The following is a 23,485-nucleotide window of genomic DNA, read 5'->3' as shown; positions in this document are numbered from 1 at the left end:
GTGCCACTTATCGAACTAGTTCGAAATCATGGTAGAGTATTTTGAGGTACATACATAACATCAATAGGCTTGACGAAATCGTGCTTTGTATATGTTTAAATGATATAGAATCTTCGGCAAAATATGAATGTAAAGAAAAATCACACAATCGCTGAAATTGTACCCATCATTTTATAGTGAAACTGCTCCACGCAGTACATAGATCCTCGGAAAGGGCATACAAGTTTCGGTAGAAAAAAAGCACACCTGTTCGTTTTTGTTTTGTGGAACAGCAACGTCGGATGTGCTCAGAATTTGTCGTCTGTTCTCGTTCTCGCACAATTAAAAATGTACATATTTTAGTAAAATCTATAACAAAACCACACTTCGGGAACACAGACTTTGGGTGCGCGTATATATTGTGGGTGCTCTCTTTCGAATAAAAAGAAAAAACCAATAAGAATTCGTGAAAAGATAATAGCAAATAGCAATAGGTTTTCGGTTTGTTTCGCAGCGCGAGTGTGTGTGCGGATGTAAAAAAAAGCTGCTGGTGGCTGATATAAACAAAAGTACCATTAAACCATTGCGAGACGAAGCTGCTTTGTTGATATTGTAAGTAGTTCAGTTTTATATAATTCAATTCGCTTGCTTGTGTTCTTTGCCTGCATTTATTTTGCTGTTGCAGCAACGACAAACAGCTGTGGGGTTGCCAGATAACCAAGTAATTTATAATTAAGACATCTAAGTAAATATGCAATTGTAAAACATTATTTTGGTGGCTTTTTATTGTTGCAACATTAGCTTATTATTTATTTTCTTCGCGGACGGACCAATTGCGGGCATTTAAAATATCGATGTATCGATTGCTGTAATGCAGCAGTTCGCTTACATGGCAACACTGCGCCGTCGCCACTGCAGCGTCCAGAGCAGCTGTCAGCTTGTTGTTGTTGGAAAAGCTCGAAACAACAACAAGCAAAACAACTGAAAATGATTGATTTTTCTCGTGCGTGTCGGTCGGAAAAGTAGGCGACGACGACGACGACGGCAACGAAAACACAAACCTAACTGGCAGGCAGCAGTGAAAAATTCAATATCACAGTCGTCTCGCTGGCGAGCGGACGGAGCAGCAGCTCGGAAAAATTAAAATTGGAAGTTTTTCTTGAAATTCTAGTGTAAATAGTTAAAAGTTTTTACAAATTTAACAGTGCTTTTCCAAATTTTTTTGAGAAACGTGTGTGTGTCCGTGTGTGTAAATTCGTTTTCAGTGTTTCGAAAAGTAAGTGCTAAAAGGTGGGATATTATCCTGCGCATTAAAGGCAACGAATTTTTAGTTCATAACGAAAATAGCCATCGCATAATAGTAAAGGGGATTTCCCCAAGCAAAGGAATTTTCGCTGCTGTTGCAAAAAAAAGGGAGCAGGATAGCAGAGAAGAAAAACACACATAGCAATTCCATCTACGTCACAGATTCGCGAGTGTTTGGTGGTGTGTGTGAGAGCACCCCCGGAAATGTAACACACATACCAACGCGAAAAGAAAACTTGCACCTGAAAGTTTCGTCCATCTTCGTACGCCTTCGTATCTCGTCTGCCCCTCGTGCTGTGCATCGTGTGTCGGTTGCACCAACGTAGGAAAAAAAAACAATACGCAAAAAGAAAACAAAAGGTTAGTTTATTAGTGCGGAATTTTCGGTGCGGTGCGTAGCTCTTGCACCTGTCAAAATCATATTTTAAATTCGGACTTATTTGGCCTACTTTTTTCTCGGACTCGCGCAGCTCCCAACCAGGGTTGCTTTCATCTCTCAGAGATATCGTAGTGTGCGTTCGTGTGTGTGTGCATGTGTACGGGTACGTGTACGTACGTACGTAACCAATTGAAATTGGGGCAACTGGCAAAACGGCAACGAATCAGTTGAGCAAAGCAAAGACAGCAATAAACCCCTAAAAAAATCTACCTACACCCCAACCACAATCCGAATTCTCTCCCCTTCCCAAGGGTGGAAGCGTGGAAATCTGGATAAAAGCTGCAACTTGGCCCAGTTACTTAAGTCTAATTGCAGACGTGATAATAGAACTGCACACACACAAAAAAACAGTGGAGGCAGCAAACAAACTTCATTTGCCAAGAGTTTTTCAACCAAATTTGTTTGCACTCACACAGACACAGACGGCAGACGGACAGAACTACTGCATCGCGTAATAAAAGCGCAGCTAGAGATGGGCGATTGTTTGGTTCTTCGGGTGTCTGATTCAAAGTCTGATTTGTGGAAGAATTTTTTTTTTTATTTTCAGTTAAAATTGTTTATTAAAAGTGACATTTGAGAAAGCGCAGTGTGACCTTGCTTCACATTATTCTTACCATGTCAAAATGTTAGTTAGCTAGTAGGCTTGTGGAAGTACGTACTAAGAATTTGCAATTTATTTTGGTTAACGACAGTTTTTCGTTTTTCAGTGAATAATGACTGCTTGTTTTTAGATTAGTCTTCAGAACGATGCGATAGATTAATCGGGACTTTGACAGGCCTAACATTTCACATCTCTAGCACATTGTATATGGTTTTAGTACAATAGGGATACATTTGATGGGATTGTTTGTAGGTTGTGTCCAATTAAATCGTGACATTGACAGCCGCCATGCCTCCCATCTCTAGCTTACCGTGCGCTCTCTTGAAGCTGAGCCAAGCTGTCTGTGCTTTTGGCGGCACAACACACTTGTTTACTTTTCAAGTGTGTGTGTGTGTGTGTATGTGTCCATACATGTGTGTATTCGCGTCTGTTTGTGTGTGTGGGTTATGGGGGCGTTACTGTCATTGTTGTTATTGCTGTGCGACATCGTCGTCGTTTCGTCTTCGGTTTTTTTGGGGGTCGCGTCGCTCTCTTCTCGTTTGTAGGGCAAAATTATGTATTGAACATGCCTGTTTTTCTTCTTTTGGGGTATTTTGTTTTTCTCAGTGGGTGGTTGGGCGGTCGGGCTATTAGAAGGGGGGTGCGGCGGCAGGGCGGAGAGGCACCTTCGGTCAGTTTTTCATGCCTGAGTGAGCCATTTCATTGGCACAACAATTTTGTTGTCTCTCTGCATTTAACTAATTAAACCCCCCACCCCACCCCACTGTCCATTCCATCTCCACCCCACCCCACCCCACCTCTTTCCGAACAATGGACGTTTTCCGGTCGCGCAAACCAAAATGAAGTGCGTGTATACGAACGGAAGGGGACGGGACGGGACGAGACGGGGCTGGGCCGGGACCGGACCGAACCAAACCGGACCGGAGCGGAGCTCGGGAAATTGGATATTGTATGCAAAATGGGCAAAGCATGGAGCATACATACGAGCGTTTGACCGACATCTGGAGCCCCACTAAAAACGCTTGCCCTCGGGGGTGGCTTTTCTAATTGGAAAAGCGATCAATTGTAATCCCCCGCCGCCATCGTTAGTCCGGTGTTTCTGGTTCACTTGAATTGCGCTACAATTTTAGACAGCTTGCCCAGCCCCATTATCTGGCCATATCTCCATATACATGTACATATTTATTAGTCATTCGGCAGAAAATAAGAGAAAAGTTTAGACAGAAAGTAACACTTTGCTTATCAATAATTGATTGATGGTTGTTGTGGTTGCCGTTACCGTTGCCCCTGCCCCTGCCCCTTGTCCCATACGCATTGCACATTTTATGGCTCATTTTATCGTCGCATTCTCGTAGTTCCCGATATAAAGTATAAAGTGAAACGTGAACAGATAGTAAATTTGCTGTATGGCCGTAGAGGCCAGGAACACACAACGTCCACGTCCGTCACATGAAACAAATTGCCAGTTCCCCGATGATGAATCAGATAAAGTAGAACTTGGGGGCCACCCATAGATCAGAAATATGAAAAATGATATGGTACGAATATCTTGACCATTATTATTAGCATATTCCTCATATCATGTGTAATAAATGATATTTTCAATGTGTGCTTGGCAACCCTTGAGGAAAAAGCACAGCAAAGAGGAGGCGCGACCAGAAAGAAACATCGACGGCCAAACGGTCAGCGGTAAAATACTTATATTAAGGGTTTTAAAAATAGGAAAATAAAAATTAATGTCAAATAGCTTTTGCTTTTGTTGTGGCCTGGCTAGCGGGGCGGAGTGCTGTCGGGGGGCGGCTGCTGCTTCCCCGCATGCCTTTATTTATTTTTAAACGCAATTACGCTCGGGCAGAGGCTTGAGGGATGCGGTTGACGTGTTGACATTTCGAAGAACCGATTGTACAGAGCAGAAATATGATTAACTTATCACTTATCTAACGTTCCCTCACGTTCTTTTCTCTCTCCTCTGTTTCTGTTTCTATGTATTTCTCTTTTCTTTTGCCGACACTGACTGGCTGGCGACTGATTGATGTTTTTTGGATGGATATACACTTACCAATTCCAATCCGAATTGGAATTCCAACGTGCGCTGCTCTGGCCCACTTTCTATGTAGGCTAAGGCAACAGCTGAAGTGACGCGCAGCCCCCGGGGCAGCTCAAGTGCAGCCGTATAACCACCCACATTGGTGCGGGCACCATGGACTCGCTCAAGTTACCAAAGGGTAAGGGAAGCCAGAAAGTGTGACGGATGACAAACAGCTAACAGCAGACCTGGTTTCTCCTCCCTGCCCCTTCTCCACACCCCCCCCACAGCCAGCAGCGCCACAAGCAGTGCCAGTGGCAGCAACAGCAACCTGTCCGGATCGACATCCGCGTCAGCATCCGCAGCCACATCGCCCACATCCTCGAACGCAGCGTGTGGCGGCATGACGACAGCATCATCATCCAAGTCGCCGCCCGGCCTGAGCAACAGCAGCACGCCGATCACAGTGCGCTTCAATGCCAACGACGAGTCGCTGGATGACATCCTACAGTCATTCCACCAGAACAAGCACAGTCCCAGCGGTGGGGCCAGTGGCGGCGGCGATGCCTCGCCCACGCTGCTGGGCATGAAGAACAACGGGATGGGCCTCAATGCCGCCGGGATGACGTGCGACTCCCTCTCCAGCAGCCCCTCGCACCAACAGATGCAGGCGGCTCTCTTTAGCGTGAGTATCCATAAGTAAATGCCCTGCCCTGTCACAGAACCCACAGAACCAAAACAGAAAGGTCCTCTTATAAGTTGCTAAATACAAAACAGGGTATCTAAACATTCGCCATCCCCCCCAGAACAGTGCCTTTCATTCTTGTTTACGTTTTCGGCTCCGTCGTTTGTTATCACCGAATCCAAAGCCCCAAATTATGATTCATTTCGTTGCGTTTGTCGTAGAACCGATTTATCGCAATTATACATAAATTATACAGAACGCGCCACAGCGATCGTTCATTCCTTCATTCGTTTATTCGTCTGTCGAGACGGTGCGGCATAGTGCGGTACAGTGCGGTGCGGCAGTTGCCAATTAGCATTTGCTTGCCCAAATTAGTAGTACACTTATTCCCTGATACGCCTCTGCCACTCTGCCGCTCTTCAACACTGCCACTGTAATGGTTTCACTTTTTAAAGAGCAGAAAATTTAGTTTTTCCCTTGCGCGCTCTGTTGTTGTTGTTGGCAGAGAGCGTGCGCTCGGGCTCGGTCTCGGGCTCCCGCTCTGGCTCCCGCTCGTGTGTGTTTGTCATTCAAATTGTGTCTATTTTTGCGGGACCGGGTCCGCGTAAATATTTGACCGCTGCAAACGTTGCCAAAAACTTGCAACAGATGTGCTCGTTGCAAAATCATTTGGCAATATTACTCATTGTTGCAAAATGTTATCTTCTCTTCTCTTCCCTTCCTCTCCTTTCTTTTCATTCCTTCTGAACGCTTTCCTGTCGCCGCATTGGATCGATCATCGCACCACAGAACGAAGAAGTAAATCTGCGCAATAACTACATGCAAGGCGGTGGCTTCTTCAATCGCAAAAGGTGAGTGCTTCCCCACATGACAAGCTTACATTTTACAACACTATCCTTTTTTTCGGGGTATTCGGGGACTTAAATGTACACTAACCAAAAAAAAGAAAACAAAAAAGTATAGTTGAAAACGCCCTAACATAATCGTTGTTGTTGTTTGTTGTTGCCACACACACACACATACACATCTATAGAAATTGCATGCATTAATACTCGTACATACGGCATACACAAATATGTATGCAATAGTGGTATTCCAGTAACTGCTGCCGATGTGATTCGTGCCGCCCAATGCAGGGAGAAGAAGCTGGTATATCAACGGCATCTGCTGGAGTACCTCTAACCAAGAGTGTTGGTCAACAACCGAAAGGCTTCCTCGTGATAGGAGGTTATGTTAAGCTGTATTTTGGCTTTTATTGATCCCCGATCCCCAAACCCCAAACCCCGATTCGTGCATTTCCTTCCGCCACATTCAATCTGTAGTGTTTTTTATGTTTCTCCCGAAGTTCGTTGACCGTTGGTTGTTGGACCTAAAAAATGACTTTACTGCAGTTTTGTGACTTTGATTTTTTACTTTTATTTTTTTGTATGTACGAGTCCTGCACCACTTGTGCATTTTTAATGCGTTCTCGGCGGCGTTGCCTCGGCTGCCAATGGCCGTAAACTTGCCTGCTTTCCAGCCTGGCTCTGGCTCTGGTTCTGGCTCTGGTTCTGGCTCTGGGCCTAGACTGCTTTTGTTGCTTTGTCACCGAGAACTGCATTTGTAGTTGTGTTCTACGTGGAGCATCTGTGGAGTGCAGCCTGCTTTGTTTATGCTGCCTACAAACATGCAACATTTCCCCACCCCCCTGCCCCGTGCCCAAGTCCGTCTGCAACTTTCAGCTCAAGTGCCTCCCCGTCTGGCCGTGTGGGCGGTGGTTCCCTTTAGTGGGTGTGGGGCATGTCCCATCAACGTCACGTCACGTGCCCATCGTCTCGCCCATGCTTTGTTTCTGTGAGTGTGCTTCCCCTTTCCCCCCTTTCCATTTCCATTTCCATTTTCATTTGTGGCTTCTCTCCATTTCTCATTTTAAATATTAAAATCTGCAAGTCTAGAGCTCTGTTTGATTTCTGGCTCTGGTTGTGGTTGTGGTTGTGGTTCTGTTTCTGTTGCTGGTGCTACCTGAGCTTTAGTCTGGCTGAGCGGCCTCTTCTCCTCCCATCGTTTGACGTCATTGCGCCTGATTCGCTTTATTGATTTCCATGTGCCGTGTGGTACGGTAGATACAAGTACAAGTACGAGAGTGAGTGCGAGTGCGAGTACGAGAGTGAGTACGAGTGTGCTAGATGTATTCTTAAAGACTTTTTGCTGTCGGATTTTCAATTTCTCGTGTCAATCAGATTTAACTATTTTTTTCTTTCTTGTTTTTCTGTTTTTTTGTATACGCTGCTCCCGGCTCCAACCCCTAAGCTCCTGTGGCAGTTGTCATGTTCGTTCATGTTCCTTTTTTCCCGTTTCCCATTTTCCCCCGTCTCGCTCTCTTTCTCTGGATTCATTTCCGTTACCTTTTTAATTAAGTTTCTAGAGCTAATTGCATTCTATAATTGCATTTTTCAACACTGTCGACTGTCGACAGTCGTCGCCGTCGCCGTCGCCGACGCCGCTGTCGTTATCGCCAGCCTCTTGTCAGGGTTGTTGTCGTTACTGTTGCTGTTGTTGCTCTTGTTACCTGAGGGGGCGACTCTTATCAAAAGCATAGCCAGACGAAACCACACCACACCAGCCCACCATCCACCAGCCACCAGCCACCACCATCGGTGGGTAGCATTGCTGCCATCACAGCTCCATCCACCATTTTCCCCCTCTGTTTGCTGGTTGCTGGTTGCTTTTTTATCTATTTACACTTGTACACGTTCCAACATGTTTGTTACACACACATTTCATCATCAACATGATCATCATCATGAACGGCATGAACAGCATGAACGGCATGGCAAGCAGCCACCAGAAGTAGCAACAGTCAAAACCCTTGCCCCATCCTCTCATCTGCGTGGCAACGTGTTTGTAATTTTTAAATGAAAAGTTTCCATGCAAATTCATGTCTCTTCTCGCGTCTTGGCCTCACAGTTTGACATGCAGTGAGTTTTTGTATTGTTTTTGTTGTTGTTCAATCAATTAGCATGATAGTGCCAATACACCAACAAATAGCCCACAAAATTACACCAACAGCAGCAACAGCAACAGCAACAACATAACGATTTGAACTAGTTTAGTTTTCTATTATCATACATACATATTTACATATGTATTTGATATTTATTAACCCCTTGCCGCCCACTGTGCCACCACCACTTTACGCGTCGGCATATGATTTCTTTTGTTGTCTTCTCTCTCTCTCTCTCCCTCTCTCTCTCTATCTCTATCTCTGTATCTGTATCTGTATCGGTTTCGTTTGTTTTTCTGGGCCGTTTCCTTCGAGAACTAACCATTAAACCAGTGTCAGTGCAGCAGCAGTCAAGAAAGTGTTGAAAAATCCCCTAAACGAAAGGAAACCAAACAAGCACAGTGCCAAACAAGAACTAACAACAAAAAACAAAACAAAAAACAATTAAAAATAAGCCCCATAACGAGCTGCCTTCTAAATCGCCAAATATACAAAAATAAATAAAGCCAGCGTAATTTAAATTTTCATTCTGATTGGATCTCTAGCAAAACAAACCAAGTCACCACCAAAAAAAAAAACTAAAGAAAAATACCACCACCACTGCCACCCACCGCCACCGCCACCAAAAACCACCATCCACACCATTTACCACAGCAACAGCAATCCTACACCACAACCGCCAACAACAACAACAACAGATCTGAGAGAAATCTATAAAAATATAATAAATAATTACGAGCCTATAAAGAAATACCAAAAAAAAAGGAGCAATTCAAGATTTGTTTGAGGATTAGTATTGGCTTAGAATGATCTATCAGAGAAGAGCCTAGTCGCATAGGTACAGCTATTACCATTGGATGGTTTCTATGCACTATAGTTTTAGCAATCCCTATCGAAGATTACAGTAATCTATTCCTGCATAGCTTTCAGAGACATTGCATGTAGATATGTACATAGATAAACCCCCAAGAATAATGTAAATATTCATCGTTTCTCGAGTGTATGCGTGTGAAGTATCAGCGATATCTGCATATCTATTTGTAGCCTTCCAAGAAGTCCAGCCCCGCAAGACGAAATATCTTATCAGCTGATCAAAAATTTCTTTCGAATATTTGCGTTATTATTTTTTTGTAACGCTGGGCGGCAATGGGTTAAGCACACACACACACACACCCCCACCCCCACCCCCACACCCACACACACATACAAATGCATTATTATTTTTGTACATTTTAGTATTTAACCAAACAACAACAAATAAAACCGAAGCAAATCTTTGACCAATTGCTCCTTTTTATAATGCAAAAACATAGTAGTATCCGAATCGGATGTCCGAATACGAATCCGAATCTGAAACCGAAACCGAATCACAGACAAAATCCACAATCATCATCCATTCAAATTGCCAATGTTGTAAAAGCCTCTCTTCATCTTTGTTGTCCTTCCCTGCAGTTGTAGCGGCCTGCCGCCCAATCTAAATCTCAGCAAGCCGCCGCCCCAGCAGCAGCACCTCCACCAGCAGCAACAGCAGCAGCAGCAGCAACTGCACCAGCAGCAGCTATCTCCGAATCTGAGTGCACTGCATCATCATCATCAGCAGCAGCAGCAGCAGCTGCGGGATGGAGGAGCCCACAGTCCCTCGTCCCCAGGTGGAGGCAACGGCGGAGGCGGTGGCGGTGGCGGCGGCGGATCGCCCTACAATGGCTCACAGGCGGGATGCAGCAGCGGTGGAATCTCGCCCATTCCCCTCCAGATGTCGGGCGTGTCGCCCAAGTACAGACGCAGCATATCCTTCCCCATCAAGGGCACCTCCCCGACGGCCATCTACGGAGGATCTGGATCGCATATGATGGACGGTGGCATGTCCGGTGGCGGGCACATGAACATACCGACTCTGTCCATCGGCAATGGTGGTCTCGGTGGAAATGGTAGCGGTGGCATGCCCACGGCCGGCGCCACTGGTGGCGGAGATGCCCCATACTTGGGCAACAGCTATGGCAACATGATGCCATCCAATGGACAGATGCACCATGGCGGGGGCGGCGGCGGCGGGGGCGGCGGCATGGATAACACGCTGACCGAGTATATGCGCAACATGTCGCTGGGCAACAACGGGGACAACAATCTGGCCCTGCTGCAGGACAGAATGCGAGTGCTGGGGGGGCCCAAGCACCTGAGCGAGGCAGATGCCATTGCCATAGCGGCCAACTCCAACGATCCGTCGGCCTATCTGAATGCCCTCAAGATGGGCTCACCATCGCGCCACTCTCCGCACTCGCCCCACTCGCCCATCCAGGGTGGCAACGGGGGCCAGGGGGCCGGGGATAGCACGGCCCGCTTCTCGCGGAAGGTATTCGTGGGCGGTCTGCCCCCAGACATTGACGAGGACGAGATAACCACATCGTTCCGGCGCTTCGGACCGCTGGTCGTCGACTGGCCGCACAAGGCCGAGTCCAAGTCGTACTTTCCACCCAAGGGCTACGCCTTCCTGCTCTTCCAGGACGAGAGCAGTGTGCAGCAGCTGATCGACTCGTGCATCACGGACGAGGACAAGCTCTACTTGTGCGTCTCCTCGCCCACCATCAAGGACAAGGCCGTGCAGATTCGGCCCTGGCGCCTGGCTGATGCAGACTACGTGCTGGACGCTACCATGTCGCTGGACCCTCGCAAGACGGTGTTTGTGGGCGGCGTGCCTCGGCCCCTGAAAGCCTTCGAGCTGGCCATGATCATGGACCGTCTTTACGGAGGTGTGTGCTACGCCGGAATCGACACCGATCCCGAGCTCAAGTACCCGAAGGGCGCCGGCCGCGTGGCCTTCTCCAATCAACAGAGCTACATAGCCGCCATCTCGGCACGCTTCGTCCAGCTGCAGCATGGTGATATCGACAAGCGGGTGGAGGTCAAGCCCTATGTCCTCGACGACCAGATGTGCGACGAGTGCGAGGGCCAGCGCTGCGGCGGCAAGTTCGCGCCCTTCTTTTGCGCCAACGTGACCTGCTTGCAGTACTATTGCGAGCACTGCTGGGCCGTGATCCACTCGCGTCCTGGCAGGGAGTATCACAAGCCTCTGGTCAAGGAGGGCGCCGACCGGCCCCGTGCCGTGCCTTTTCGCTGGTGTTAACGGCGGCGCTGGTAGGCCGCGCTGCACGACGAGAGACGCCAACAGAGAGAGCAGAGACACCGCCTGTTGGACGCAGCGCTGGCAGTGCCCAGACCCATAACGAAAATACCAACAGCAACACTAGAGTCAGGAGCAGCATCCACATCCACATCAGCATCAGCATCAGCATATGCATACGCCATGGCATCTGTAGCGGAGCCGATGCAAGCACAGGAGCAATGGCAGGAAAAATTCGTAAACTAGCATATAAGACACCACACGAGACACAGACACGTGGACACACACTCCCACACGCAAAAGACATTTGTCAGTCGCGACGACGAGACTCGACTGCGAACTCGAGACAGAAAACAAATGAGAAATGAGAAAGCAACCACTAGGCTAGTATCGGCCTAGCAGTAGGAGACGAGGCAGTCCTGCAACTGCAACTGCAACTGCAACTGCAACAGCCGCCAGAGTCTAGAAATGATTTCTTGTAACACTCGCCTACATAGCTTTAGTTTTAATTTATTTAGCGATCGGCTATATGTATTTTTTTTTTTTTTTAACTCTCTCTCATTTTATAGTATCTGTATGGAATTTTAGTTTTTCATTTTGATAGACGCCTACGCAGTATTTTTTGTACATTATTTTTTACAATCGGTGAATCCATTAGAGTTTGCCATTTTATCTCACAAAAGACCACCAAAAACACAACCAAAAAAATGCAAAGGGTATGTTCAAGATACTTCCTTTAGCCAGCCAAAAAATCCTCGCATAAGGCATATGATATGATATATGTGTACCCCTCGTAGATAATGTTATCCTAAACCACCACCTAAGAGGCCATCTTCTGTATGCCAATCGAGGCTAGTCCAAGAATGATAATTGAGCATGGTTGGGTCAGAGAATCTTCCGAAAAGTTCCTAACTTTAGACAGAAAATATGAGCAAAAAAAATGCTGCACCAACACCTGAATGATGTAATTAGGAGTTTCTTCCATTCTCATCAACACTTATAACACCTATAAATCCTTACTTTGGCAACACTTTGGAAACACTTTGGCAGCACTTTGACAACCAAAAACCAAAAAAACATTACACTTTCGATAACACTACCCATCAATTAGCCGGGCAACCGAAAGCGGACCCCGGCCCTGTGTGGAGGACAATTAATTCAGCGCTATCTCCTATAGCTGTTTCGCTTGCATAATCATACACAATTCAATATCCTTGATATTTTCCAACTTTAAATTCGATTATATGCACTCAATCCTACACCATCACACATTTGATCGTAGGCGTTAGTGACTACATTGGCATTGGCATTGGGTAACTGGCAACCAAAAATATATCCCAGCTTGGCTTTAGAGCTGAAGTCTGATACTCGATAACATCTGCGTATCGATTTTTGACCTACACTAATAATACACTATTCATACTTAATAACTCGATTACACTATTTCACACTATCTCTTATGAATGTTCATGAATTCAAGTCATAGATTTTAACCGATTGCAACCGACAGCCGAGAGCCGGATGCCCAGCCCAGTTGGTGAAAGAACACCATATAGCCTCCACTTAACTTGAACTTGAACTTGAACTTGTTGATTGTGCTGCATCATAATGGCATTTGAAATATTGTAGTTGTGCGAAAATCGTACGAGGAATACATAGGAACACCCGAGAAACACTTGTGACAGCTACTACCAGGTGGAGAGTGCACACTACGATTTTCGCACACTTGTCCCTTGTCCCACATATGCAAGGACCCTGTATTAATGCAACTCTTTGAAAAAGACCCCGACCGACCCTATCATATAGGCTCATCTACAATTTTACACTAGTCGACACAGACGTTTAGATTCTCTAGACAAAACACTAAACAAATTTGAAACTGAAAATTGTTTGCATTTTTGCCATTGGGCATTGTACGAAATAATAATAATAATAAAAACTATTATAATAATAATAATTAATAACTAGATGCTCTCCATCCAAAGAGAGCGAGAGAGAGGGAGAGTAAAATTGCTTGTGTTCAGTATTATGATTTATTTATGATTTTGTTGTATTGTTTAATGTCACGCTTGGCCTTATTTATTTACGAATTGTTTTGTTGTTATAAGTACGAGTACACCCTTCGATTGATTGCTGGGCGTGTTGCAGAGAGAGAGCGAGAGAGAGGAGCGACAAGAAGGTGCAAGAAAAACTAGAAAATATTTCTAGATGAAAGATATATGTACATACATATATCTGCAATGTATGAAACCATTTTGATATATGACATACATATATTATTAACCCTATGAATACTTGTATTAGACAAACTTTTTATATAGAAACTTTTTGTATACACTTTTTTTTATTACTCTAATTGTTATTCGAGAAATTAGTTTAGTCCAAATCTGTAACTGAAGACGAGAATTAATGATGAAGATAAAGATAACGATGGAGATTGAAGAAGAAAGATGAAGATGAAGATAAAGATGAAACTAAAAATGAAAAGAAAACGCAATTGAAACGCTGCGACATAGAGAAACAAATGCTAAAACATCTAAAGGAATCTAAATCTAAACATATATACAACTTATGTGCAATACTATCTCATAAACAAGAATTCAAACAAACGTATTATACGCAACTATATAGGTACATGCATATATATTTATATATATATGTATATAATATGATATGATGACGATGATGATGATGATGATATGTGCAATCGTATAACCGAAGTAGTTAAATATTAACGATCCCAAAGCTAAAACTGTACTTCAACTATGCAGATTGGTTTGCCTGCTGGTTTGCTCTTTTGTACAATACGAACATGTTCTTAAGAAGTTCTCTCTTCCCTTTAACGGTATCCTAGACGCGCAATCAAATGGTATATCTAGAATAAGTGCAGTACTTGTGGATAATTATCAAAAATGAAATTGAGGGGGAAAACAGGCAAACTTATTTTGTAATTTATACGAGTTGTTGATCAGAACGGAACGGTGCGGAACGGAACGGAACGGAACAGAGCGGAACGGAACGAAAGGAACGGTGAAGAGAAGAGAAGAGAACGGGAGAAACAATACGAAATACGATATTTTTTCTATACTACCAACAAAAAGTACTACGAAACTAATTCAAGAATTCGAAATTTGAGACAAACCAAGAACCCAGAAGGTAGGATGGAAGGACGAGAGGACGACAGGACGAGAGGAATGAAGGAACGAAAGCCCAAGCTGCTTTGGACTTTTAAACGTGCATATTGGCATATGTGTATCTGATATATATACATAAATACATATATATTATTATATGATAGTCAAATCTATTAGCAAATTTTTGCTCGCGCTTTCTTTACAAAACGAAAAAACAACAAAAATTAAAACCAAATAAAAATACAAAAATAAAATTCAAGTCATGCAAAAGTTGTAACTCAAGTTTGAAAAGGAAAACTAAAACAACAACAACAACAACAAATTAATAGCAATTTTTCTAGAATTTTTATATTACAATTAAACTACGACATATGTATGTATGTATGTATCATATATAATATATATACTATATATGTATATATTTTTTAAACTACATAATTAGAGGACTTGAGCGTTCGTTTGTTTTAATTTGTATTTTTTGTAATAACTACCAAATAATGTGTATTAAAAAAGCAAAAGAATCTACACCAAAAAAAAAACAAACAAACCAAAAAACAAAAAAAGAAATCGAAGGTAAACCAATTAAATATTATCAAATACGACGAGTATAACGGCAGGCGCCTGCTCTATGTAGTGTAATACATTTTGTGCAAATATTTAAACAAATGCGTTGTTCTAAAACTTTCAAAGTAATGAAATGCTAGTCTCTTAAAAAGGCAAAATCTGTTACAAAGCGGAAGCGAAAACTGAAACTGAAACGGTTACGGTAATCGGTAATCGGTAAGCTGTAATGAAAAAAACAAAAACTGCGTGTAATGATGATGTTTTTTTTTTTAAATGTAGTCAAATTCAATATTTTATAGATTTTTATACTTTTATATAAACATATACCTTATACTTTAACTGTTTAAAATGTTACAAAAAAAAAACGAAAGAAACAAAAATCCGATTTAAATATGCTATCAAAGCTGTAACTTATCAAACAAATATTTTACTATATACCAAAACGAAAGTCGATAGAGAGAGAAAGAGTCGAGAGAGGAGAGAGAGAGGAACCCCGCTCAATGTTTTTCGCTGTAATTGGGAATGGATATCTGGAATCTGGAATCTGAAATCTTGAGTAGCGTGCTATTTTGTACACTATAGCACTATATAGTATAGAGTTAAGAATCGGTTCAGTGTTGTTTTGTATTGGGTTTCAGCTTTGATCTTGTGATCTGTTGGTCTGTTCCCTCGAGCGAATTCCAAGAAGCGAAGATGATTAGTCAAAGACATTTAGTTTATCCCATTTCCGAGCTTTTAGTTCGATAGAGAATCTTGTTATAGATCAATGTTTATGTTGTTTTTGATATGGATCCTAGTGTTATGCCGTCATATATGGCATCCTATATACGAGTATATGAATATTTTTTATGCCTAATTCTTAATATATATTTTTGTATGTTTTGTAGTTGCTAGTAGAGTTTCCTGGTAGATTTAACGTTGAGACATTTTTATACTTTGTTTAATTCTTTTTTATACATATACATATTATGAATAAAGTACGACAAAAAAACAAAAACAAAAAATATATAAAAAATAAAACAATATTTGATATATACAATTTATACAACAGAAAAAAATAGGACAAAACAAAAAAAAAACAAAAAACAAAAAAAATAACGTTTTTGCAATTAATAAACGGACATAACGTAAATTGTGTTTTATTTATTTTTATATATATATCTTGTATGGACTTTTTTGATATAAAAATGTAAATAAAATACTTTTAACTTAGCTGAACCACAAAATATAAAAGAAAAAGAATAAAAAAAAACTGTTAGTACATATATTGAAATACTTAAACGATACGAAAGACTCTGAAAAAGGAAAAGTATTGAATTCGAACTTATTAAAAATCTAAATACGTTTACTGAACATCTAAACAAGAACAAATTGGTCAATATGTGTTTTTTATACGAAAAATACCAAGCATAAAACTAAAAAACTAAAACCTATAAATAATTATATGAAATTTACATGTAGTACAATTGATGAAATTTAAAAAAACGTAAGCAGTGAATATTTTTGAAAGAAAAATAATACGAAAACATGAAAACGAGAAATTGCTTCAAATAAATGCTAAAACTAAATCTAAATCAAATATAGAGAACACTCACACACTTGATACAATATGTAGATCCAGCCCTGCGTAGTGCATTATCCAATCCTAGGCCGCATTTGAGGAATCTCTTCTAAAGGAAGTTGGAAATACTCTTCATTTCGGATTGATTGATTGTGAACAGAAGCGAAAAATGTAGAAAGACAGTGAGAGAAAGAGAGAGAGAGAGAGCGAAAAATTAAATTATTTTTTGAGTATTTTCATAGCACAATTTTTGTACAGTGTATGGTTTGTAGTTAGCGAAACAAGGAATGTAAACCAAACGCGTTTTAAATAGTAAATTTTTTAGCATCAGCCCCCGAGTCCCCCCTTAAAGAGAAATGAACTCGATTTCCATTTCATGCTAATTGGATCAAAGCTTAGGTCGCCGTATAAAATAGTACATAGAAAGGAGAAAACATTGCAAAAGACAAGGTTATTAAAGAATATTAAACACTCACAACATTTGGTACCTTTTAAACATAATTAAAGAATTTTATGAATCATTAAATTGAGAAATTGTAGCCTGTAAAGCGGGAGTCGTATCGTATCGGATCCGATCGTATCGTATCGTGTCGGCACCCGCACTTCCATTTTAATTTGTCTTTTTCGCCTGTGCCGCGGAATGGCAGACGCGATAGTACATACACACATACGATCGTATATTGTATAGATCTACACTTTACACACACACACACACACACACACCCACACATACATATGTACATGTACAATATTTAAGGTTTAGTACTTCAAATAAACTGAAATTGAGCGCCCTTACTAATGAATTCCTTTTAGCAAAATATTCAGAAAAGAAACAAAAATGAATCCAAGCAAAGGCATATAATTTTTTAGCATTATACAAGTGAAACAAAAAAAAAAACTACAAAATCCGAAAAAAAACAAAACCATATACACATACATAAATAGTAAACGGAAAACAAAAACAAAAACAAGTTGGCAGATATGAAAACTATATAGTAAATCAAATAAATATATATACACATATATATATAGACACGTAATCTGTATGAAGCGTATGAAAAGAAAACCAGAAACTAGCGAAATATTCCATATTTTATAGTCATTTTCAATAAACGTAATTTTTTAATTTTTACAAAATTAAAGTTGAAAACAAATTAAGAACAAAACCAAACAGAACAAAACAAAATAAAACAAAAAAGTAACATTTGTAGTTTTCTAAAGACCCAACAGAAGAACAGATTAAAGTGGAGAAATCCTAAAAAACCATTTCGATTTCCATGCGTGTTTTGCTCCAGACGTTTTTCAATTTAAATAACAGAACAAATGTTGAGAGAGAAATGTTATAAGCCCTCCCCTCCCCGCTACCCCGCCCCCCAGACCCATAGCAGACGATAGATAAAACATACATATGTACTAACGTAAAAGTAAATAGAGGGAAAAATCAATGAACGAATTACCAAAATTAATATATATATATATTAAACACATATGCAAGAAGCTCTCTCCCAGTCCGCCCCTCATAAAAAATTCTCTAAAAATTGAAACTGTAATAGAAAACTATAATATCAACAGTACTTCAATGCAAATACTTCGAAGAAACAGAAAATAAAGAAACGCAAAAACCAAATATGAAACAATTTAATTAAAAACGTATGCGTAAGCGAGTGCGTAAAACCGTAATGAAGGAAATATACATATACGATTATACTATATACAAAGAATATATATTCAATGCAAAATCATTTTCTAAAGAGCCCTCCCCGAACCGAAACGAACCGAACCGAACCGAACTCCAACCCCCGAAGGGGGGAACACACACAGAAAGAAAGAGCATCCAACAATCGGCGTTTGTACTCAAGTAAAATAGATATGAAGAAAACCACACCCCCCCCCCGACCGACACACAGACACACACACACCCTGACACTGAGGATATGAGGTTATGGAGCAAGTAAAACAAACAAAAAACAAACAACAAAATGGCAAACAAACATATATCTTCATTCAAATAAATAAAACAAAAAAACAAATACTTTTTCTGGAATAATAAAACAACCAAGATCTTTTATTCGGGGATACATATGTATGTACATATAAGAAAGAGTGTTAGACGATAGCCACCCATATCTCTAAGATTACTGGTACTGGTTCCTTGGTTTTTCGGTGGGAGATACAGAGGAAGCAGCATGGAAGAGACGAATGTACTGTGGTGGAGTATGGAGTCCTCCATTATCCATAGCATACTTTTCTGGGCCATGGTTGTTGAATAGTCAAACGGCAAAGATAACTGTTTTAAAAACGAAATACAAATTTAAAATTTCAGATCAGGCAGCATTGAAGGCGTCTCACCCACGTCCAGCGGCCCCAACCTGATAGCCGCTCTAACCGCCGCAGGCATCAGCAGCGGAGGCGGAAGCGGAGGAGGAGGCGGAGTCGGAGGACCGACCGTAGACACCAGTGGGGGAGTGGGAACCTGGAAACTGATCAAGGGCAAGGTCACACAAACCCTTGAGGAAATCAAGTCGTCCAAGCAGCCGTCGCACCATTCAACAGCCATTCCAGCGATTCCCATTATTGTGGCTGACCCACCGTCCATTGGGTGGAGCCCCACCGAGCCCGACTCGGACACCGAGTGCATTCCATCGCTCAGCGAAGATCTGCCTCTGGACCCGGATCATAAGCATCACCACCAGCAGAACTCCGACTCGGATGCGGAGGCCGAGCAACTGCAGCACGACAGCAGCAGCCTGGGCAGCGGCGACGTTGCAGCTGCCGCAGCCGTACCCATAGCTGGTGCAGAACGTTCCCGCCTGCGGCGCGGCCTGGCCCACATCAAGTCCAAGGTGAAGGCCAAGCACCAGGCGGCAGCCATGAGCAAGAAGGACGTCAGCCACAGCCCCAGTGCGCCGTCCGGCTCGTTGCGCAGCGGCTTTCTGCGCAGGCGCAATGTGGTCGATGTGGGCAGCGAGCCATCGACCCTCCAGCAGGCGGCGGGTGCCTCCGCGGAGATTCCCATTGCCAGTGGCAAGGTAAAGAAACGGAGCATCCTGCTGGCCCGCAAGGATGTGGAGATTGAGTCTGGAGTTGAGGTCCTGGAGGATATGATACCCATGGCGAACAAACAAGCAGGTTTGCCGCTCGAGTGGCCAGAGATGGGGCCTGCGGATGACAGGGATGGCGGAAGTAAGGGGGATGAGGCAGATCCACGTGCTAGTTTGACCCTACCTTTTGCTTCACCCGAAGCCACAGTGTCCTTTGACGAAAGGCCTCCCGACAGCCCAGAGTCAAAGTCGTGGTTCAGCTTCTTGTCCAGAGGAAGCAATGTCAGCTTCAGTGGCTGGCGTAGGCATGGCGGAACGGTGTCATCCATTGCCACGCCCATAGCGCTGGGGGCCTCCATCGTGGTGCTGATGATCCTGCCGATGCAGGACTTCCTGCGCGGCGTCTTCGCCACAATGCTGTTCATCGCGCTGATAGACTCCTGCGGCAAACACCTGCGCTGGCTCTTTGAACACTTCATGCTGTCCACGCATCCGGAAAGGGTGAAGTTCAGGATACCGAACTACGAGTCCATGCCCATCTGTAAGATCCCCTCGGCGGAGGAGCACAAGACGATCAAGACCTACTCGGGCTGGATGAACGAGCTAGACAGCTACGATCCGCTCACCTTCTCCTTCCACATGACGCGATCCATCTATGTGCGACTAGATGGCTGCATCCTGAAGATGTCCGGCACCCAAGCGAGGATACCCAAGCGCTCCATGTGGAACGAGCAGCCCATCGATCGCAAGAAGATCCTCTTCACCGATCATCGCTCCTACGATCTGAGGGGCTGCCGCATTGAGCTGCTGCCCCTGGGCCTGGCCAAGAAGCGGTCAGTAGTTGATCCTTGAGAAGGACCCTCTTCAACACTCTTATTTAATTTTCTTCCTTTTCAGCTTCTTCAATCGCAAGTATCCCATCCAGCTGATCATCAAGAACACCAGTGATTCACCCACGGCTCGTCTCTCAACTGAATCTCTGTCGGATTCAACGCTCAGGCTGGAGTCGAATGAGGCCCGTACATCACTGACCTTTGCCCCTGGCTCCACGCCCCCTTACGAGGATCAGGAAAAACAGGATTTTGCAGCCACTGTAATGCAAGGCGACGTAAGATGCAATCAATTGAACTCGAACTGTGGAGATCACGGCTCTAACTTGTCTTTACTTACAGCTGCAACAACTACGGAACAATGTGAATCCGGACACGGAGCTCAACGACATCACGGTGCCCTGTGGCGATGAGGTTCGCCTGCTGCTCTTCACGCGCTGTGATCGGGAGAAGGAGGACTGGTATCGCCGCTTTACCGCCGCCAGCAAGGGGCGCGTCCATGAGCAGGACTTGCATGTGCCGATGGCACGTTTTGTGGAGGACACAGATCTGCAGATGGCCGCCGCCAGGCAGGCAGTCCGCATGGTAGGCGCTATGGGTGGACTCAAGGTGAATAAGCAGCTGCTTCGGGTTTTACCGAAATCCCAGTCGTTAATACTTTGCTTACCCATAGGCGCGCCCGAAGGATAATCAGAGCGATGATCGGAGCTTGGGCGATGTGTCGTTTGCCTCGAATGTGAATGACGGTCAGCAGACGCCCGATTTAGAGTTTGATGAGATAACCGCGGATGATTTACTTCCCGAGACGCCGAAGGAGGAGCAATTCGAGGGAATGATCATGAGTTCCGATGTGGCTAGAAATCCAGCGGATTATGTCCGTTTCATGGCCGGCTACCAGGTGCGGCACCTTCTCACTCTCCAACTTTTCAGTTGTAGTTTTCTCTTTCAGTTTTTATGATTTGCGTTTTTATTTGTATTTGTTTCGCATCGATCCATGTAGAAAGCTTGCCGACAGACCCAGATCCCAGTGACCAAAAGTGCCCGCCGCGAGAGCGGCTCAGAAAAAAAGAAAGTATGTTTCTTGGCTTAATTTTCTTCCAATTTACGTTTGAATGTGCGAAAAGCATTTAAATCTAAATAATGAGAAAATTTTCTACGTAGAATCGCCGCGCCAAGCGCCAGGAAGATGAGCTATGGAAAGGCGTCGACCAGTCACTGTTTCTGGGGCCCTCCGGCAGCATTGTCTGGGCCAATGTCCTCATGGGGCGCTGTCTCTTTAGCATGCTGCACGACGCGAAACTCCAGGAGAGGATAAAGGAATTTATGCAGAAGAAGCTCAACTCCATTAAGGTAAGTACAATAAGTCGAAGAATCAACTATAGAATCCTTTTCATGGTTGCGATTTCTCCCACAGCTGCCCAGTTTCATGGAGGAGGTGATCATAACGAACATCTATATGGGCGATTCGCCCATGCTGTGCCATCGCGTCTCCCAGCCTATGCTGGACGAGCGCGGTGTGTGGGTGGATGCGGACCTCACCTACGAAGGACTGGCTCACATCACGGTGACCACCAAGCTCAATTTGCTGCGCATCCGCGCCAAGACCAAGGCCTCGCCAATGGGAGCTGAAAGCGGTCCCAGCACATCGGCGCAGCCAGATCTACCTCAGTATCCGCGCAATCTGGGCGACGATGACATACCGATAGACAGCAGGAGTGCCATCTATGACAGCGATGGCGAGAGCACTGGGGGCTCCTCCACCGAAAGTGAAAGCCCACCGACGGGCGCCGCTACTGAGACTGCGTCCGGGACTGAGTAAGTTTTCCTCCTCTATGCTGGCTGATCTCCTGCTGATATCCCCTCCCTCTTCGATTGTGTCAGATTCTTCCAAAACTCGCCGGGGAACGCACGACGCATCTTCAAGATCGTCGACCGCATAGCTGCCTCAAATCTGTTCCAGTATGCCACCGAGCTGCCGTACGTGCAGAGAGCCATGGAGAACATGAATGCCAACATCACACTGCGCGTAGATCTCAAGGGTATGGTGGCTCGTGGGACAATAAACATACCGCCCCCGCCCTCCGATCGGGTGTGGGTGTGCTTCCGGGGCCCACCTCGCCTGTGGATATCAACCAAGCCCCAAGTGGGCGACAAGTCCGTCGACTGGTCCATTGTTACCAATGTCATTGAGAGCAAGCTGTGCGAGGCTGTCAACAAATTTTTGGTCTACCCGAATATGGTGGACTTTAACATACCCTTCCTGGCCAAACCCAGCTACGAGGACGAGTCGCCGGCCTCGCCCAACTAAATACCAAAAAGGAGATTACCATTTGATAGTATCAGCTGAATTTAACACAAAGTGTGTGCACCATTTTCCACATTATATCTTAGTTCCGAGATTAGCATAAAGCTTAGCTTAGACCCGAGATCTCTCTGGCGCCCACCACGAGTACTTAGCCATTAAGAGCCGGAAGACGATGAACAGCAAAAAAGGACTTTGGAAATTTTGAATTTTGAATTAGGAATTTGGAACGTGGATTTTGGGAATGACAAGTTATAAAACGCTTATATTGAATACATTCGTTTCACACTCCAGAACAATCCAAATGAAAATCGATAGTACTAGTATTCTAAGTATCTAAGTTTGTGTATCTATACAACTAATCGTACAATTATTTGCAATAACACCAGACAAGTCGCAGGTTTGTGACTTGCGCTTTAACAGCCGCTCTGTGAGGTCGACAAGACATGAATTCCAATAGCATAATGCAGGCATATACTAGATCCATAACTAACAAAGCTACATGCATACATACATACATACATATATACAAACATATTGTATTCCAACTAGACTTCTAAGTATGGGTGTGAATTTAAATAATAATCGATTTTTTTCCGGTGTATGGTCTCATTTTTCATCAATCGTTATATGTACTTAAAGCGTTTCAGCTGCAAACAAGCATATTTACTCTTAAGCAGGAACTTATCCGTACTTCCGTTTGCCAAATGAGAAACAAAACTATATGCAATGGTTCCAATTGAAAAACTTCGAAATATCATTTACAACATGAACAAAAAATAAACTTAAAGTAAATAATTTTAGTATATGCACGACATACATTTATGTATCTATGTGCATATCTTTTACATAAATAAACGAAAGCATAAAAGCATAAACGAAATACCAAAAATAATTTCACTGACAATAAAACTTTT

The 23,485-nt window shown here is 43.6% G+C and overlaps 1 protein-coding gene and 1 long non-coding RNA gene across 6 annotated transcripts; one reads left to right on the top strand and one right to left on the bottom strand.

Annotated features, from left to right (window-relative positions):
* The first annotated feature begins 238 nt into the window (after positions 1-238).
* Positions 239-23,172, top strand: LOC4812428 (translational regulator orb2-like). 5 transcript variants are annotated; one of them, XM_033385249.1, is made up of 13 exons: positions 911-1,255; positions 1,311-1,644; positions 4,442-4,549; positions 4,641-5,035; positions 5,825-5,886; positions 18,719-20,269; positions 20,334-20,544; positions 20,609-20,875; positions 20,940-21,164; positions 21,267-21,338; positions 21,428-21,616; positions 21,681-22,081; positions 22,148-23,172. In XM_033385249.1, the coding sequence occupies exons 3-13, from the start codon at positions 4,525-4,527 to the stop codon at positions 22,572-22,574; spliced, it is 3,825 nt and encodes a 1,274-aa protein (XP_033241140.1). In that variant the 5' UTR covers positions 911-1,255; positions 1,311-1,644; positions 4,442-4,524; the 3' UTR covers positions 22,575-23,172. The 5 variants fall into 5 exon arrangements, with proteins under 5 accessions (XP_015043838.2, XP_033241140.1, XP_015043842.2 ...); XM_015188352.2 differs by lacking the exons at positions 911-1,255; positions 1,311-1,644 and adding an exon at positions 239-591; XM_015188356.2 differs by lacking the exon at positions 1,311-1,644 and having other exon boundaries at positions 916-1,255.
* LOC117185152 (uncharacterized) lies at positions 17,678-18,874 on the bottom strand. Its single transcript, XR_004470707.1, has 2 exons — positions 18,749-18,874; positions 17,678-18,682 (listed from the first exon to the last, which is right to left on the bottom strand). It is a non-coding gene; the product is annotated as an uncharacterized lncRNA (long non-coding RNA).
* Positions 23,173-23,485: the final 313 nt, after the last annotated feature.

The sequence above is a fragment of the Drosophila pseudoobscura genome, chromosome X, assembly GCF_009870125.1.
Source record: "Drosophila pseudoobscura strain MV-25-SWS-2005 chromosome X, UCI_Dpse_MV25, whole genome shotgun sequence".
In the NCBI taxonomy this organism is placed as follows: domain Eukaryota; kingdom Metazoa; phylum Arthropoda; class Insecta; order Diptera; family Drosophilidae; genus Drosophila; species Drosophila pseudoobscura.
The sequence above is the reverse complement of the archived record's forward strand: the minus strand, read 5'-3'. Positions and strand labels throughout refer to the sequence as shown.

What these genes read in the sequence shown, in the direction of transcription:
- LOC4812428 (XM_015188352.2), top strand. Translation starts at nt 4,525, where the DNA reads ATGGACTCGCTCAAGTTACCAAAGG. An exon ending in TGCAGGCGGCTCTCTTTAGC is followed by an intron (nt 5,036 to 5,824) that starts GTGAGTATCCAT and finishes ATCGCACCACAG; the next exon opens with AACGAAGAAGTAAATCTGCG. An exon ending in CCACTGTAATGCAAGGCGAC is followed by an intron (nt 20,545 to 20,608) that starts GTAAGATGCAAT and finishes CTTTACTTACAG; the next exon opens with CTGCAACAACTACGGAACAA.